The sequence below is a fragment of the Pipra filicauda genome, unplaced genomic scaffold (assembly GCF_003945595.2).
Source record: "Pipra filicauda isolate LSUMZ 115617 unplaced genomic scaffold, ASM394559v2 scaffold151_size3305965_pilon, whole genome shotgun sequence".
Taxonomy (NCBI): Eukaryota; Metazoa; Chordata; class Aves; order Passeriformes; family Pipridae; genus Pipra; species Pipra filicauda.
Window position 1 is genome coordinate 3,079,374 of NW_024104007.1, and position 13,581 is coordinate 3,092,954.

The 13,581-nt window shown below is 47.2% G+C and overlaps 1 protein-coding gene across 1 annotated transcript in view; it reads right to left on the reverse strand.

The window, feature by feature from the left end:
• Window positions 1–13,581, reverse strand: part of PRKCH (protein kinase C eta) — a 118,986-nt gene that overhangs the window by 49,367 nt on the left and 56,038 nt on the right. Inside the window, exons 8-9 of the mRNA XM_027716633.2 lie at window positions 12,422–12,565; window positions 11,484–11,657 (exon numbers count right to left, since the gene is read on the reverse strand). Coding sequence (XP_027572434.1) covers window positions 11,484–11,657; window positions 12,422–12,565 — 318 coding nt within the window. The remainder of the gene's footprint in view (window positions 1–11,483; window positions 11,658–12,421; window positions 12,566–13,581) is intronic.

Sequence of the window (13,581 nt, forward strand, 5' to 3'; positions counted from 1 at the left end):
TCCTCTCTTGGGGATTACCAGTGGGAATAAGAAGGAGTTGAAAGATGAACTGGTTTTTGACAGGACCTAATGCTGAACTCCTCACATGTCTATTTTACTATTTTCCATTGCCCAGAAGTCTCCCTGATCTGCTATCTCTGTTTGACATCAGCAACAGCAAGAAAAGGGCACTTGAATCAACAGGAAATAGTGACACAAAAGGCTTTGCAGCAAGTGACAGCCACAGGAGGAAATCACATTGCACCATTCCTGGACTGGGATTGAGATGAATAAAGACACAGAGCAATTGTTACTGTAAATTAAAGAAACACTTGGAGGAAACAAAGTCTGTGGGATCAGGTGGGCTCATTTCAAGGCTTGCTTAAACCTAGAAATTAACCCTGACAACTGCTGTGCAAGAAAACTCTCTGGTTTTGGTTTTGTTTTTTTTTTCATTTATTTGTTTAAGTTTCAGTTTTCCATCCCTATTTGTTTACCTACTAGCAGGACAGGGTCTGTTGGAAGCATGCAGTCTGTCCTAAGGGCAGTGTTTGATAGCAATTACACATAAACATTGTATTTGTTTGTTGTTCTAGGTGGGGGGTTTGGTGGGGCTTGAAGAAAATCCCTGGCTTCAAAAGCCACAGGAAGGACAATCTATAAACTGGTTACTGCCCCTTGCAAACACAAGCCTCCACTGAGATCCATTTCAAGCATCACTTCAGCCCTTTGTCCTCATTAGATCCATAAGCTGTTTTAAACCCTCATAGCTTTCCTCTTCATCATCACAGGAGGAAAAAAATCAGATTTTATTAAAAGAGCACCCTTTTTCTCTTACTGTGCCCTAAAAGACCAGTGTGATGGCCAACTTCTACACTCTTCTAGATAAGAGTCATAGCTGATGTCCATGGACAGCCCACATAAGATCAAAGACCTCTGAAGACAGCTTGGGCCCTTATCTCCAATCACAGGTTTTCATGTGACATAAATCACAGAATCATCAGGATTGGAAGGAACCTTCAAGATCATCTAGTCCAACTCCCAGCTTAGCAACACCATAATCACCCCGTAAACTATATTCCCAGTGGGACAGGGCATCATCACTGCCCTGCTTCAGGCAGCATGGAGGGAGGAGATGGGGAAAGACAAGTGTTTCCCATGTGCAGACAGGGAAGAAGACAACAGTCACCCCTTCCTGCCACCCTACAAGAGCTGCTGTGCCAAGGGAAGCATGGAAGCCAGGAGGGACTTCTCTCTAAACAGTCATCAGTAGAGGTTCAGGAGACCCACTGGAAAACACCAACGAGGCCTCTCTAGCCTCCAATGCCACCAGGAATAGGCTTGGACAAGCTCTGCACACCCATGGCAGCACAGCTTTCCCAGATGCTGCTTCTGCCCACGCAGGTTCCTCTGCAGGACAAGAGGATGAACCCATCAAGAACACAGCCCAGATGGAATTTCACCCAAGCCTCCTCTTTAGCTGACAGCTGCTGTACAAGGCAGATATGGAGACCTGGTTAAATGCATTTTAGGGTAAGGGTTCAATCTTACCCCCCCCCCCTAGAAAAATCAGCCTAGCTCAGGAATTCTGCTATGTTTGCATTTCAACTTTTTGGAAATAATTAATGCACACAACTCCTTAGAAAATCAGCTTTGGGCTCAGTCTGAGTTTACCGAAGCCAAAGGGTTTCCCCATGAAAACAGTCATTTTTCCCTGTTTTGGCAGTTTATGCTTTGCAGAGCAGAAGGCAGGCTTCCCAAATCATCCCCAAACAGAGACAGCTGTGTCACTGCTTCCCAGAGAAAGTTTATTGTTTCCAAAAAAGAGTAGCAGGGCTTAGGGAGCTTGCAAGCAAATTATTACAAGATAATTACAAGAGCTGGCAGGCTCCCTCAGCGCTCCCAATGTTCCTGTTCTCCCTTTGTGGTCCACAACCCCCACACAAAGCAAATCTGCCTTAGGTCTTGCTGCAAGTGAGCAAATAAACCATGATGTCTCAGTGCTGGGCTTTGGAAAGCCACATGTCCAACTCCCCCAGCAGTGCAAGTGGCCATCTGTATCTGGGTCAAGCCACTGCAAAAGCACAGGATCTGCAGGAGGAATAATAAACAGGTTTGTTTCCTAATATTTATTTCTGTAGGACTAATGCAGTCAATGCCCACTGTTAGATGCTGCTCTGTGCCAAAATGCCCGTCCTTCATACCCAGCCCTTCACAGAATCTATGAATTCCTGTTGGAAATGCCTCCCCTCCCTCACTGCAGTCTTCAACATCCTCGTGAGGGGAAGCAGAGAGGCAGACGCTGATCTCTTCACTCTTACGACCAGTGACAGTACTTAAGGAAATGGCATGAAGCTGAGTCAGGGGAAGTTTAGGTTGGATACCAGGAAAAGCTTTTCCCCCAGAGGGTGGTCAGGCTCCCCAGGGAAGTGGTCACAGCACCAAGCCTCACGGAGTTCAAGAAGCGTTTGGACAAAGCCCTCAGGCGCATAGTGGGATTCTTGGGGTGTCCTCTGCAGAGCCAGGAGTTGGACTTGATGATCCTGATGGGTCCCTTTCAACTCAGCATATTCTAGGGTCCCTTTCAACTCAGCATATTCTATGATTCCATACCCAGCCCTTCACAGAATCATTAGATTCTATGAATCCGTGTTGGAAATGCTTCCCCTCCATACCCAGCCCTTTGACCAAGGCAGTGCCACACCCTCATGAGCTGCCTGCTGCTCCCAGCTCCGAGGGAGGGCAGGCTCCTCAGGGGTGGTTATACATGGCAGTGTTTCAGAACCAGGGAAGATCTCAGCTGTCATAAAAACAGGCTCACCAAGAGGGAATCACTAAAACAGCCCTTGCACGCACACATGTGCACACAAGAGCAGATCTAATGAGCTCAGCCCCAAACTTCCAGACAAAGCCACTCTCGCCTGACTGCAATGGAGCAAGGCGTGAAGATTTGGTCCTTTGATTTCAAATCAGAGTAACTACACCAAGCAGGGAAGGAACACCTCTGCTCCACACTTGCTCAGCTGGAACTACATGCACGTGACAGTGACACTTCTCAAAGAGGGCCACGGCACCTGCTGCCCCAGCCCAGGACTCACAGCCCAACACGGCAGAGAGGCAGCAGGTTTTACAGCCATCTGCTCACTGAGTTGTGCTGCTCTCTGAGCTGCTCTGCCTCCCTGCTCCAGTGACTGCAGAAGTACCCTCAGGAACCTCTTCTGCCTTGGGGAAATCAAGCCAGAGATTGCATATACAGGCCTGGGGCTATTGAGATGGGGGGTCACTGTGTGATGCAGCCAGAAGGCTGAGAAAGGGAAGCTTTCCTCCTTCCGCTGGTTTTGTGTGGGTTTTTAAGCTGGAAGGAGGTGCAGCGAAAATTAAGCAAACTCAGAATGGGTATAAGGTGCACGTGGTGTCTCCTCCAGGCTGAGCAGCTGGTGAACACATTTCTGAGAAGTGCAGGTCACTTCCCCACACAGGGCTCATTTTCAGCTTCTTTAACAAAGAGTCACCAACCTCACTGTCACAACTCTGTGAACTGGGCAGTTATCACCAGTTATCACCTCAACCACGCTCTGCTCTTTGACCTGCTGATAGTGGGCACCACGAGGCTTCCTTATGAGGCCGCTGCAGTGAGACACATACACATAATAAATTGGCTCTTTCCATTTGCATAAATAAACTCTGCAAGGTCCCTCGGGGTGAAGGCTGCCATGGTGCCTGTGTGCACAGCACAGCATTAACGCCAAGCTCGTGGCAGAAGAGCTGAACAACAGCAACCACAATCCAGGGTGAGCTGAGGGGAGTTGTGGGTTCCCACTTGCCCCAGGAAAAAAAATAAATAACCACAAATCTAACTTGCACCCTTCAAATTTTTGCCCCTATTTTCTTAAACACTTGGCTGAAATCTCAAGCTCGTACGCTGGAGAGATTTTGTAACAAGCAAATTCAGTCACTTGTCTGGAACAATGCATGTTTTGGGGTACTCAAGTGAACCATATGCACATCCTTCCTCCTCATCCCTCCCCTTCAAGACAGGCTAATTCACAGAAGGATTACATGATTAGTTCATCTTTTCACTAGAAACTTTTACATAACATATACGCAAAAGGATGATTTTTATCGCTCTTGTTCATCCGTATCTGTTCCATTTCAAACAAAACCAGACCCCAACTAGGAAAAAACCCAAAACTCAGATACGAAGTCAACCAATTAAATTGTGTACAAAAAATGCTTGGTTTTTTAATACCAAATAAAAAAGAAAAGGCAGTTTGGCCACTGTTAAAATAAAATATAAAAAACCCCATGAAACAAATTGAAAGAATTAGCAAGAATTGAAAGAAAGTAAAACAAAATCTTCCTCTCCAGACCTTCTGAAATGCTATAGAAAACTACATAAACACTCCTTGCCACCTGAAAGATCAAAAAAACCAAAGGACTGGCTGAACTTAAGAGGGGAATAAATTGAGGAATAAGGAACTAAAATGTATCACGCTACAGACATTACCTGTTAATCAAAGATTTATAGGACATCTGCACCCCTCAGCTGGCTGCTGGCATCATGATGTCTCAGAAGAGAGTAGCATTGTGAACATCATGCTCTTTTTACAGTCCTCAGTTCAGAAAAAGGCTACTGGAATTTGTGCTTTCAGTATGGAGTCACCAACCTGCGACAGCTCTGCCCTGCTTTTAAAAATACTGATCTCTGCAATATCTGCTGGCTCAGCCTGGGCTGGGGAAGGCTAGACACTTACTTCTACAGCACAGCCAAAGGTCTTCAGGAAAATTAAGAATATCAAAACACCCAAAGGCCACTTGGAAACAGCTTGCTACGAGGGATCCATCCTCTCCCCTTACACATCACCTGGAAAGCAATACGGATTCAAAGAGACCAAAGCACCATTGGGTTGCACCTCAGCTTGTTACCTCTTCTCTGAGCTTCGACTGCCTTTGTTTTTCTCTTCCTCTTACTCCTCAGTACTGTCTGGCACCTGCTCCCTCAGGCTGCTTGAGAGTTGCTTCCATTTTCAGCCCTTTTTATGCTACAACTTCCTTGATTTTAAGGCCAAAAAATATTAGTTTCACATGCTGTGGCTAACCATAGGCAACAGCATCTCCTTTGGCTGCTGAACTTGGTAGTTTGTCCAAGTTACAGTCTCTCCCCTAAGCCACTGCAGATGGGGACAGGCATTTATCAGGTTCATGAAAATGCAAGTATCCCAAGTCCCTCAACCACCTGGGGTGGGAAAGTTACACTTGAGAGCTACAACATGGTGATGGCAGCTGACCCTTCTAACCCTCCAGCTCATGTTTTCACTTCAGCTTGTATCACCTCAATGTGCTGCCCAAATGTGGACACCAGGCAAAGTTCACAGATAGAGTCAGAAATGTCACTCTGATCTTGTTTCATCCCCTGCAAGCAAAACCACTCTGCCTGCAAAAAAGATCCTGACCTGGAACACTCCTGCAACGAAGTGACCACTGCAAGGTGTCACTGCACACCTGAGAGAGCCTTTCACACCAGGCTTTGGAGGCCTCACACATCTGCTTTACTGACAACTTGAACCAGAGTGCCAGCAAACACATCATGGGTTTTTGGTGGATGTGAACATTGTAAAACCACAGAAAGATGCACTTTTGGACCACTCTGTCTTTATTCAGTGCTAGATAGGACAGGAGGCACAGAAAAGGAAAAAACAAATGTCCCTCCTGTTGTCACAAAACCAGCACAAGGGCACCACAGCACACACACCTGCAGAAGCCACACCTGAGAGCGAAGGCAGAGAGAGGAAATTCTCCTGTACCTCCCTGTCCAAGAGGCCCCAAAAAACCAACCCGCTGCCCCAGGCAAAGCAGAACTCGAGCTCCTTCACACCTGACTGCAGCAAGCCCCTTAGAGGTGCCTGTGCTTATGACCAGAAGCCATGTCAGACTGTAGCAAGCTTTTTGAAACATGGCAGCCCTAGAAACAGGATGTCCCAACAACATCTTCACTTGGTTTTGACTTGAAGCAACACTGAAGTGTGTGCTGGTCTTCCAGCACAGTGGCTGGGGGCAAGCACAGGCCTCAACTCTCTAGAATAAAAGTCTCAATGCCTGCAGAAAAGTATCCAAGAAGTGCATTTGGCTGTCAGGTGAATACAGAGTTGTGCCTCTACAACATGCCAGAGAGGGAATGCTGGGGGTTCAGAGCCTGGGAGTTGATCAAAGCCTTCCTCCCTGCTCCCAAAGGGCTCCCTCTCAGCGCCTTCCAAAGGGAACATCAAAGAGGCCTCACTGCTTCCTTAACACCCACCAGCACACTCCAAAGTCTGTGTCAGGATACTTGCTCATCTACCAGAGCCTTGGGAAGGCTGTTGCTGTCTCTCCAGCCTTCCTCACCTCCACCACACCAGGCTCTGCCCCAGTCTGCCCTGTGCTCTATCCATTTGGTGACAGCGGAGTGGCTGGTGGACAATCAGGCTGATGCTGGAGATCTCCCAGAGGGACCATGGCTGAGGGACTCCCCTGGGCAATACAAGGGCACTTAGACTCCTCTTGTGGCACCTGTGTAGCAAGGGTGCCAGCCAGATACCACCACTCAGTCCCCCCCTTGGCTGTTGGGCTCTCACCTGAAAATTATGCCCCCCATAGAAGGCTCCAGGTTAGCTCTTAACACCACTAGGAGGTGAAATACAGGCTCAGCTGGGTAACCCATGACATGATACCCACACTGACCCTAGGAGAACCGCCTGAGTGCCCCAAGAGCCAGCAGAGATGTGGAGAAACCTTCCTCTTCAATGTCGAGAGCGTGACTTCGGCCTGCAGCCTGTAAAGGGAACAAAAAGCTGCGTGCCAAACAGCAGGCTGTCCTTGTAAAATGGGACCAGTTCAATGATTGTGCTGTCCTGGAGTCCCAGGCCAGTCCCGCCTGGCTTAAATAGCACCCCTGCCAGCTATTATCTTGAAGGACGCTCGTTATAGAAAATCACGTCCCTCTGCCAAGTTCTTGTGTCTCACTATTTTTGGAACAACATGGGCAGGCTCTGCCTCAGCAACTGTCAGCAGAGCTACAGGCAAAGCAAATCCATATAACGATCAGGCTGACGGGAACAGTGCTGGGAATCGCCTGGGGGACAGTCCCCTGGAAGGACCCTTTGGTCATGAGAAAAGGGATAAGGGCAATAAACATAAAACCCAGAAGCTATTTGACACTATTTGCATGGGAAGCTGATCTCCCCCAGCCCTTTTCATTCTCATGCATATGAGTGGAGACAAAAGGATTTAAAAGCAAACCACCTGTGCAGGAAGGATGGTTCCTAAACCCCCGAAGAGACAGGACCCACTTAAGGGCAAACTCATTTTAATTAAAACATTCCACGATTCACATTCCCCAGGATTACATTACTGACTTAGCTATTTATACATATAGCCTCTTTCACCCCCTCTAGGACAGTATTGTTGAGGTGTTGGACGACACCAGTGTCAGGTAAACAAAAACAAACACTTTTTGGTGCTTACGGCCCCTAATGCAGGATCCATGATTATCCTCAGGTCCCACCACCTGTTGGCAACTCACAGATTACTGAAGCAGAAGCATAATCCTCTCTGACACTGAAGAGTTATTCTAAGGCCCCAGAAAAAGCAGAGGTAAATGGCTTAGGCAAGGTGGAAAGCTCCCAAGGCAAGGCCTTCAATCAAAAAAAAGATTTAAAAAACAGAGATGTGGAGAGCAAGGAAGACCTCCCACAGATGCAGCTTGAGCAGGACTTAAACTCTCCCCCCTGCAATGGAGCAGCAGGACTGCTTCCCTGCCTTTCATAGGAAAGGAATCTGGAGGTACAAGTCCAAAACTGCCCAGCCCAGTGCTGGGCACACGGAGTGCTACATCCAGCCTCTGCCAGCCTGCTGGGCAGCTAGTATTTCCTCTTTAGTCTCTGAAAACTGTGACCCACAGCAGGCAGAGACAGCCCTTGCAGCTTCTACCACCTAGTGGCTGCAGGATTTGGCTGTGATGGAGCGAGGAGGCTGTTTGGAGGTCAGGCAGCCTCAGCCCACCCCGGGCAAATAAGGCCACCTCTGCTGGAGGGCATCACTTGTGCTGCATCTGAGACTAAGTTAGGACCACACTGAGCACAGAGGCAGCACACTGAAAACCATCAGTGGCAAATGCAAGCATAGAAAAACCTCAGCCAGCTCTAAAACAGGTGAGAAAAAGTAGCAGCAATATACATGAACTTGGGTAATGCATTGCTGTTTTGGGTACTTGTGCCAGCTCAGCTAATCACAGAATCATAGAATGGTTTGGGTTGGAAGGGATCTTACAGACTGTCTAGTTCCCACCCCCTTGCCATATGCAGGGACATCTTTCACTAGACCAGGTTGCTACGAGTTCTATCCAGCCTGGCCTTGAACACACTGCAATAATGCTGCATTACTGGCACCACACAACACCACTCCATACAGCATGGACATACCCTGGGCTGTTAAAGTCACCCCCAGGCTGCTTAGTTCAGGGGAAGAGTTTGCTGGTTTGGGTGGAATGTTATACAAGAGTTAGAATTTAAAGGGCTCTAGATCCAGCCAAGCCTCTGAGTGCTCTGTCCACAAACTGTAGCAGCATCTCATGCACTTACAAGTACCTTCCTTTCTAGTTTCCACAATTTCCTCTTGAACTGGGAAGGGGGAGGCCATAGCTGGACACCCCTTTTCTAGGTACAGCCTCACCAGTGCCACATGGCAGGGATAATGAGTCTCCTGAGCTCCCAAAGCAGCCCAGTACATAATTTAACTCACGTGCTGTGGGACTGCACTGCTGGCTCACATTGAGCTTGGCATACACCTTAAGCCCTGGGTACCTTCCAGCTGGGCTACAACCCTGCCAGTTAGTCCCAGCCTGTCCTGATGCATCTTATGGGATCAGGCTCTGACTGTGCTTTGACAAATAGTAAGAAGCCTCAAAGTGGCCAGTTCTTAAAAAATTCCTAACAGCAGGCCCAGTAGGTCATTATGTATCCAGGATCTCCATGGCAGACTGGAGTCATGCTTTGTTTTTTATAACATGAACCCTTAATACCACATTTTCACAGTCTGGGCTCTAAGTGTGACACATGTGACGTGGTTTCCATGTAACTGCAAGTGAAATTACGTATTGTTTTGTGTAACTCTGCCCCCACTTCCAACATTTTTATATATGGTTGCAGGCTGACATTTTGAAGAAGTGGTTACTCTTTATATATATATAATGTTACAGATGTATGTATATACATCTTTTCTGTCAAGTTCTTGTAAATGGAGGGGATATCCCAATGCCATACAAAGGATGAACAGAAACCCTAAGTTCGTATCAGCCTGGTTAAGTCCTCCTGGAAGGATTCTGTCCAGTGGATACCCTGCTGTTGCAATCATTTCTCTACTATAGCAAAAGGATTTAATTATGCTTTAATAAGCAATTTAAATCTGGTTATTCTGGATTGCAGTGGGTGTCACTGAGTGCAGACCACGGGCAAAAGACGTTAAGAACCACATTAGCTTGAAATCTGCCTTTTTTTTTTTTTTGCAAACCCTTCCTTTTTGGTTTTGTTTATTATCGGGCGGAAGTGGTTTTCTGTTACAGACAATCCAGACAATGAAGCAAAGTGGGATTCAAGTAAAAGAGGAACCTAGGAAAGACTGGAAATAGCAGGGTCCTGCTAGACAAGCACCACTCCCTTGGCACCATTTCAGAGACTGACCAGCTCTGTGTTCAGGGCACCAAGGGCTGAGGGGTTCTTCCCTCCGCTCCTCTGATGACCAGCTGGTCCAGAAATTCCTGTTCCAGGCTGCACTACTGTTTAGCAACCTCCTTTTCATTTTCTGTCTAACTGTACCCATGGCCAGTCTAGACTCATTTAATCTTAGCCAGAATCTTGACAGCTTTGTTTCCCTCCTCAGTGTTCGACATCTGCAGACATCAATCAGATCCTCTTTTTGCTTTCAGTTTGCTAGTCTAAACAGGCTGAGTTCTTCCCTTTTCTTCCTCTTTGCGAAAGACTCCACAATTACTTCATCAGCCCAGAAGACCTCGTCTGCACCCACAGCAGATTGCATTCATTTTTTTGAACATGATAGATGGCACTCACACAGTGACCTTAAATCCTGCTTAAGTTCATGGGAAACACTCTGCACAGCCCAGGAGAACATGTGTTATTTTCACATCTACACTGTAACTCAGGGAGCAAAGCCATAGCAAAGGGCACAGCAACGAGTGGTAAAACCCACTGGTATCCCACATTTGACCTCAAACAGAACACGTCAATATTGGATATTTCTGGTATTTCAGGAAAAGCATTAAAAGTTGAAATATTATTAAATAAAATAGGAGTTTTCTTGGTTACTAGTGACAAGCTTTGCTTTTGCTATACAGCCCAGGTGCTCTGTGAACCATGTGAGCTGTGTATTAAAAAAAAAAAATCAACACAACAATCTCATTTCTATTACATGAGTCTACCCAAGGGCTCCACCCTCAATAAGCATATTTCTTCAACTCCATAGCTGGCTGTTGCATCACCTCACTGAAAAGAGAAATAGGTGGGTGGGTGGCAGGATGCATTTGTCTGCCTTTTTTTTTTTCTTTAAGTATTTTGGGTTTACGTAGGAGGAGCGAGGCCACAATTAAAAGGGCAAGTTTCTCCTGCCTGTTCTCAGAGGAAAACAAGCTCTACTGCCATTTAGCAAAGGACAAAATGCAACTGGAAAGGAGTCCAGGCAGTTTGGAAGAGCTACACTGCAGAAAATGCTTCAGTCCTAATAACAGCTTAGCTGAGGGACTGCCAAACTCACCTTGCTGGCACAGGGTTGTGGCTGCTGCCTCCACCTCAGCCACTCCTCCCTCCACCACCCACACCAGCAGGCAGGCAGTGCATGTGCAGTCCTCCACTGAGGTACACAAGGCACAAGTGACAGCAATGCTGCCACTTGTCTTCTCTACACAAAAAGAAATACCAGCTGTACATGGACCTGACTCGGTGTCCACCCATGTCAGTCAGACTCTTTCCAGTAACCCCAGAAGGATCTTTTGTTCAGTTCTGACCAGTATACAAAGGCTGGCAGAGACAGGAGGCTACCCCTACTTCCAAGCACAAATCTCTGAGTTTGTCGAAAATTCAAACAGAGGCCTGTTAAAATTCAGGTAGCAACAGAGCAGAGCTTGAGATCTCACAGCAACCAGAGGACACTGCAGGTCTGTAGACATTTGCACATAAGCATTTGGAAACATTCAGTGGCATGGAGATGTTTCTAGGGAAGACCTTTGTGTCTTACCAATTTGTTGGGGAGCTCAGAACAAGCCAGGATTTTGTTTGCCAAATGCCCAGCAGATGTTAGAGGTGGAATACAGCAGAGTGCTCTGTTCACCCTTGAGCAGAGAGGTTTCTCCTGGGTCTAAGGCAGACATTTATAATGGGCCAGGGGCCAAATATACAGCAGAGTGCCTCATGCCAGCCAGTGTCCGGAGAAAGGTTGTCCACTCCCTGGGCTATACTTACAGCAGTCTGGAAGCAACAGTAGAGCTTGGTGAGGAATGGGTGGTTCCTTGCTAAGGAAAGGATGCGTTTCTCAGTCATGGTGCATTCAACATCATCGTCCTGGAGAATGACGTCCTTCTTCAACACCTTCACTGCATAGAGCTGCCCACTCTCTTTCATCTTGGCAAGCATCACCTAAACCAAAGGGGAGGGTGAGTGACAAGGGTGGAGCCCTCGGTCTCTGAGCAACACAGAGCCTCTCGCACCTTCTCACACTGGAAAGGTCAGTCATCTCATGACCAGGCTTGTGGATGAAAGTGAGTCAGCCTGTTAGTCTGGGCATCAGTGTAATATCAATGACACATGCTACTGCCTGCAGCAGGCTTCTCTGGACAGAAATACCCACACACGTTGCTCCAATGTCTGGCACAGGGACAGCTGGTCGAAGGTCACCCACTGTGCCAGGAAAAACTCACTGGGCAGTGCCATTCATCCCAATTCCCTCCTCAGTCATCAAACCCAAACGCACCATTTCAAATCAGCTTTGTGGCAAAGCAGAGAAACAAAACCCCCATCTCACCACACTTGAAACCACTGTCTTATTTCCTTTAAAGGAGAAGTCTTTACATGCTCCGAGAAATGCTGCCCAAACGAGTGCTAACACACACACACTTGCAATTCTTGGTATGGGCCCTGGCATGCAGCTGTTCCTTCAGGTGCTAACTTCTTTCTTTTCTGTGATATTCACTTCTTAACTTTGCTGTCAACTTTCTTTCTCTTCCCCTTTTCTCCCTGCTCTCTGTGATGAGCTTTGTTGGACAAAGGAGGTACCACTTAGTACTTACACTGGAGTACCACTGGACAGCCTGTGTGCCATGTTATGAAATAACTTCACCTACCTTGGAGTTTCTTAAATAAGGAATGTGGTTTCCCACAAAAGAGCCACGAATAACTCTCACCTTTCCAAAGCTTCCCTTTCCCAATACACGAAGGAAGGTCAAGTCTTTGATCCCAAGTTTGCTCTCTGAACTCTCACTAACGTTGTTGCCATCCTTCAGGCTGCCTTTTCCCTGATGTCTCAATGTAGATCTCGAAACCAGTTTCTGTGGAAGAAAGCAAAGAATCACAGAATCACAGAAGTATCAGTCTGCATAGAAATGGTACTTCTGACTCAGAGGTGCTCACAGATGGTCAACCCACCAACATGGGCATTTGAGACCTGTTCAGGGGCACTGTATGGCCACTGGAACAGAAAGTTGTGTTGGTACCACCATCCCACAGAGCTGCCATGTGTGACAGGCCAAACTCAGCACTGCTCAGGGATGTGCTGAGATATCAACACCAGCTCCTAACCTGGGCATTTCGAGTTGTAAACCCATTGCCCAGCAGATCCAAGAGGCAAATCTGACTCTCTCCATCCTCACTCCCTATCTAACAGCAGAGCAAGGAGAACTCCATAACTTCTGCAGTAGGTGAAGTGCTGGTGAGACCTAGAACCAGAGCAGATTTCATCTGAATTTCTCAGGTTTCTACCCAGTTTTAAGACTCTTACTCAAAGCCCAGTTTAGCAGGACCCAAAGTTCAAAACATGTTTCTTTCCCACATCTGGGCTGCTGGCTTCCCCCACAGCTGTAAATTCAATGGAAAGCTGTTCATTCCCACACCAGCAGTGAGGTGCTGCATATTCAGGAATTGTACCAGTGAATCGTACCAGTGTTAGCATACATTTCTAGAGCTCTGTAATTCTGAAGTACACAAAGATCAAGTCAGCCTCCAGTGCCCTCAGTTCACAGCTCTCCAGGTATGTGCATGCATACAAATGAGCACTCTTATTCAGTTTATTAGTCTGAACAAACTCGCATGGACTTCGTGAGCTCCATCTTGTGACTACTTCGGTGTACAGCAAAGTTCCTCCTGCACAGGAGACTTGTCACCATAGGGAAAGGACCAAGAGCATTCATAGAACGATAGAATGGTTTGAGCCAGAAGGAACCTTAAAGATCATCTTCTTCCAACTGCTATGGGCAGGGACACCTTCCACTAGACCAGGTTGCTCAAAGCTCCATCCAGCCTGGCCTTGAACACTTCTAGGGATGGGGCACCCACAGCTTCTCTGGGC